Here is a 5,842-nt window from a genome sequence, read left to right as displayed (position 1 = left end):
CCTTGTGTGATCTTGTTTGTGATTATTGCATCATGCATTCATTACATTCATGAGCATTGTTCTCATTTTTCAAGGAACTTAGAGATTCTCTTTGTAAACATCACAAATATTTTGACCATGGATGTTGGAAGAAGGAATATTCAAAAATACAGTTTCAAATGCCCTGATCTTAAGGAATTAATAAAGCTAGCATCTTCTATGATTGATCTTAAGGATTTCAGAGACCATTTTGGAGGGCTTTTGTCTGTTCTATCTACTGATGTTGAAGATGGTCTTCTTTATACTCTGGTTCAGTTCTGCGATCCCGTCTACCTGTTTTTCATTTTCCCTGATTACCAAGTTTTGCCTACCATGGAGGAGTATGCCTATCTTTTGGGTATACTAGTTTCTGATAGGGTTCCTTTTTGTGGTTTGGAAGGGATTATGGAATCTCAAGTTATTGCTGGAGCTATTCACCTGAAGAAATCTGACGTATATGATAATCTCCATGTCAAAGGAGGTATCTAAGGGTTGACTTGAAATTTTATGATTGAGAAAGCCTTTTCTTTTGCTAATGTTGGTGGCATTGTGACCTTTGAAACTATTATTGCCTTACTTATCTATGGTTTGGTCTTGTTTCCCAACATTGACAATTTTGTTGATGTTAATGCTATTAGGATCTTTTTGGTTGGGAATCATGTTCCAACTTTGCTTGGTGACACTTATTTCTCCATCCACCATAAGAATTCTAAGGGAAATGGGACTATTATCTATTGTGCGCATTTACTGTACAAGTGGTTTATTTTGCACTTGTCGCAGTCTCCTATCTTCAAACAAAACAAGGGTTGTTTAAGGTGGTGTCAAAGACTTATGTCTCTCACCAATGATGACATCACTTGGTGTTCTTCTATTTACGACGATGTTGAGATTATTGATAATTGTGGGAAGTTCTCTAATGTGCCTCTTCTTGGTACACAAGGAGGAATCAACTACAATCCGGCTTTGGCAAGACGTCAACTTGGGTTTGCCATGAAGGAAAAACCTAATAACACTTTGTTAGAGGGTTTATTTTTCCAAGAAGGGAAAGACACTCAAGGATTGAAGGCTAGGATGGTGCATGCTTGGCATAATATTCACAGGAAAGGAAAAAGTGAGCTTGGATTGAAGAATTGTGTAGCTTTGGAGCCTTATACTAGTTGGGTTAAAATGAGGGCAAAATAGTTCAAGATGATCTACGCTTATGAGAGACCTATGTCTTTAGTAGTGGTCAGATCACCCAATATTCATATTAAAGACATAGATGAGTTGCAAGAAGCTTTGGATGGGATGAAGCAAGAGAAGGGTGCTTGGGAAGACAAGTTTCACACTTTAAACCTTGAGAAGATAGAGTTGCAGAAGCAGTTGAAGGAAAATGATGACTTGATAGAGTTCCTAGGCAACGTGCTATGAAGAGGTCAAGGAACTAAGAGGATTTATTTTCCTCTACCACTGCATCGTTTACTCATCTTCCTACTTCTGGTGTTTGGAAATGCATTATAGATCAGCTCGTGATGGATAAGGACGCCATGAAGAGCAACTATGAAAGAGAGATCAAAAGACTTTGCAAGAAGTATCAACTTGGAGTTAGGTCATCGTCGCATATGATTCCATGGATCTAGTTTCTTTTCGCTTATGTTTTAGGATTATTGAAATTGTATTTCAAATTGTAATCCTTCACATTATTAATAAAATAAGATTTTCAGTAGTTTAAAATGTGTTATTATGATGTTTGCAATTTTCTTTATATCTTGAAGTTCCTTGAAAACCTTGCATTTGCATTGTGTATATCATGCATCATGTTGCATCTTGGTCTTGCTTCAAGTAAGTTTGCCAGGGGTCTTATTTCTTCCTTTTCTTAGTCTTCATTCAGACAAGTTGTCTCACCAGTACAACACTCGTGCTAATCAACTGAAGAAGATGGATCATCTAGAGCAAGAGAGTCGTTAACTCTGTGAAGAGGTGACTACTTTGAGGGACAATTTCGAAAGGCTCGCCGCTTTGATGGAAACCTTGGCGGCTGCTCAGAACCATCCTCCTCCTTCTCCTCAGACTTCGCTTCAGAGGACTGTGATTTCTAAAATTTTCTCTACGCCCATTTCTGTGGCTCCAGTCAGTTCTCCGCAACACCATATGCCTCCTGGTTTCCCTTGGAGGATGCCTCCTTACTTTGTTCCTAAAGGATATCAACCTTCTATCGAGGTTCCCATGGCTCAACCAGTCATGTTTGTACCACCTCCCATGGTCCATGCCGGTCCTTATGCTGAAGAACCTGTTTTCCATTCTGATCAGAGTGAAATTGTTAGTGTCTATGAAAGGATGGATGCATTTCAAGGTCAGTTTCAAGTTATGCAGAAATAGATTCAAGGTTTGAGGGGAAAGGAATTGTTTAGGAAGAATGCTCATGATCTGTGCTTAGTTCCTAATGTGAAGATACCTCATAAGTTCAAAGTTCTAGATTTTGAGAAGTATAAGGTCAATTCTTATCCTTTGAGTCGTTTGGTGATGTATGCTCGCAAGATGTCGACTCAAACTGATAACCATATGGTCAATTCTTGTCCTTTAAAATGTTGTAATTGATTAAGAGAAGTGAATTCAATATGGTGGATCAGTTATTGCACACCCTGTCCAAAATATTTGTCTTATCTCTGCTGATGAATTCAGAAGCTCATAGAGAGGCTTTGCAGAAGGTGTTGGAGCAAGCCTATATGGATCATGATGTAACAATTGGCCAGTTTTATGGCATTGTGGCCAACATTACCGCATGTAACAATCTGAGCTTCAGTGCTGAAGAATTTCTCGAGCGAGGGAGAAATCATAATTTGGCTTTACACATCTCTATGAATTGTCAAAATGATGCTCTATCCAATGTGCTGGTTGACATTGGCTCTTCTCTGAATGTTATGCACAAGTCTACTATGTTTAAGCTCTCATATCACAGTGCTACAATGAGGTTTAGTGGAGTTGTTGTGAAAGCCTTTGATGGCTCGAGGAAGACTGTGATTGAGGAAGTTGATCTCCCGGTAAAGATAAGTCCTTGCTTATTTCAGATTACTTTTCAAGTGATGGATATACATCCCACCTATAGTTGTCTCTTGGGTCGTCCATGGATTCACGAAGCTGGCGCAGTGATATCAACTCTCCATCAGAAGTTGAAGTTTGTGAAGAATAGGAAGTTAGTGATTACGGGTGGTAAGCAAGCCATGTTGGTAAGTCATCTCTCATTATTTCCAAACATTGATGCTGAAGAAGTCGTGGGAACTCCGTTCCAAACTCTTTTTGTTGATGATAATATTGTTAAGAAAAATAGGTCATCCATGACTTTTTTGAAAGATGCCCGACAAGTCATGGAGAATGGTCAAGTTGATGGATGAGGTTTAGTGCTTGAACTTGCCGAGAACAAGAATAGAGATGGTTTAGGCTTCTCGCCTGGTTCAACCCAAAGAGATTTGAAGTGAATCCAAGAAGTTTTCCACAGTGTTGGCTTCATTCACTCTAAAGATCAGTCTGTTGATGCAATCCTGGAAGATAATCAAGTACAGGAAGCGCCAAACTTTGTGACACACAGATTGATATGCCAGAATTAGAATGTTGTTGATCTTCTCGCTGTTATTCACTTGTCAAATAATATATTTTTATTATTTTAAAAAAAAAATCTCTTCACTATGCCCACGGTGAAAGTGAATCTATGTGGGCTTAGTTTCAAATTTTTATCATCATTAATAAAATGTTATTTCGTTTATCCATGTTATGTTTTCTCTTTTTGCTTTTTCTGTAAAAAAATGGTAACCTAAAAAACCAAGATAATAATCACTTGTTATATCTGCATCACAATATGCGTTTATTTGTTCATATTCTAAAATCAAGCATAAAATCATTATGCAGATTAATTGTTAAACCCCTTGAAAACAATGACTCTATTCGGCCTCTCCCAGCTTTGAATTCCTTATGTTTCAAATGGAATAAGAGGATATTGAAGAGATTCCTGATGAGATTTCTCATTTGCTTAAGCACGAGGAGAAAATCATTCAGCCTCATAAAGAGCCATTCAATCCCATAAAAATGTTTTACATTAATGTGAAAGATAAGTTATAAAAAACTAAAATGATAGAATAACAAATATTAAATAACATACTGAAAAGAAGAAAATGCATTTTATACTCATTTGATAATGCTGACATAAAATTCAGAATAGGAGGAATATTTTCTATTCATACCATGAAAGGAGATAGTTTTGTTTTATTAAATTACATTGATTTTTGTATTTTTTGTTTAAAAAAATATTTTAAGTATCAAATAAGGGAAAAATAAAACTTTTAATAATTAAGGAAAAATGATTACAGAAATTCTCAAGAGATTGTTCGATGCATATATAAAAATAATGCTGATGTAATGTCTTACACCACTTCTTTCCAAATGTGTTGATTGAGAATTACTATTTACTCCTTCATTGAATTACTACTTATTTCATTAAATTTTTATAAAAAAAATATAAATTAAAAATAATAATTTGAATGATGCAGTTGGTAGAATAGAACCTTCTAAACTCTATAAAAACAGACAAGACCTTAGTTAGGATTCATACACAACAACAAATTCACTTAATATTTGTGCAATGGCTACAAATCAAGAAGAGGTGACACTTATAGGAGTTGTTGGAAGCCCATTTGTATGTAGAGTACAAATTGCTCTGAAATTGAAGGGAATTGAATACAAATTTGTTGAAGAAGATTTGGCCAACAAAAGTGATCTTCTCCTCAAATCCAATCCAGTTCATAAGAAGGTTCCAGTCTTTGTTCACAATGATAAGCCCATTTCAGAATCTCTTGTGATTCTTGAATATATTGAAGAAACTTGGAATCAAAACCCCATTTTGCCCTCTAGTCCTTACCAAAAAGCCGTGGCTCGATTTTGGTCCAAGGTCATCGACGATAAGGTAAATGTAACTTCAAAAGTAAACTATGTTCTTGTCGATTACTCTTAATATATAAATTAATAAAGTATAATTTTGAAATGATCAGATTGTGGCGCCTTTTTTTAGAGCTGTTTATGCTGTTAACGATGATGAGAAAGTGCGTGAGAAGAATATCGAAGAATCATCTCAGGCTCTTGAGTTTCTTGAGAGTGAGTTGAAGGACAAGTTCTTTGGAGGAGAAGAGATTGGTTTTGTGGATATTGCTGCTGTTGTCATAGCTTTTTGGGTTCCTTTGGTTCAAGATATATCAGGGTTGCAATTGTTTACTGCTCAAAAGTTTCCAAAGCTTTACAATTGGAGCAAAGAGTTTCTCAACCATCCAATTGTGAAGGAACTTGTGCCTCCAAGAGAACCTCTTTTTGTCTATTTCAAAGCTAAATATGATAGCCTTGTTTCTTCTTCAAAATAGATTCAAAAATTGAAGTTTCAGTACTGTTTTTATCTGTCATTGAGTTATTTCTGTTAGGATTTCATTTCAATGTCAAGTTTTGGTTTTTGGAATTTTTCCTTGAGATTGAAATTCTATAGTGTATTTTTTTCCATTTGTCATATTTCTATCAATAAAGAAAAGGGTTTCTATATATTTCACTCAAGTGTTCCATAGTATTTCACTCAAATAGAACATGTATCTTTATGATAGAATAAAATTTCATAAAATCATTAAAGGTATTTTATTTAAACACATAGCATAGAAAATTGAAATTAAATTTATATCTTGAGCTAATTTATCAAAGGTTCCGAATTGTTTAGATATGTTTATTGTGGACCAGTTTAAAATATTTATTTATTATATATATATATATATATATATATATATATATATATATATATATATATATATATATATATATA

The 5,842-nt window shown here is 35.0% G+C and overlaps 1 protein-coding gene across 1 annotated transcript; it reads left to right on the top strand.

Annotated features, from left to right (window-relative positions):
* The first annotated feature begins 4,602 nt into the window (after positions 1–4,602).
* On the top strand, positions 4,603–5,571 carry LOC127127548 (probable glutathione S-transferase). The gene is made up of 2 exons (XM_051056753.1): positions 4,603–4,951; positions 5,037–5,571. The coding sequence occupies exons 1-2, from the start codon at positions 4,631–4,633 to the stop codon at positions 5,397–5,399; spliced, it is 684 nt and encodes a 227-aa protein (XP_050912710.1). The 5' UTR covers positions 4,603–4,630; the 3' UTR covers positions 5,400–5,571.
* The last annotated feature ends 271 nt before the right edge of the window (positions 5,572–5,842 follow it).

This window comes from Lathyrus oleraceus, chromosome 3 (assembly GCF_024323335.1).
Source record: "Lathyrus oleraceus cultivar Zhongwan6 chromosome 3, CAAS_Psat_ZW6_1.0, whole genome shotgun sequence".
NCBI lineage: Eukaryota > Viridiplantae > Streptophyta > Magnoliopsida > Fabales > Fabaceae > Lathyrus > Lathyrus oleraceus.
This window is presented reverse-complemented; position numbering and strand designations above follow the sequence as displayed.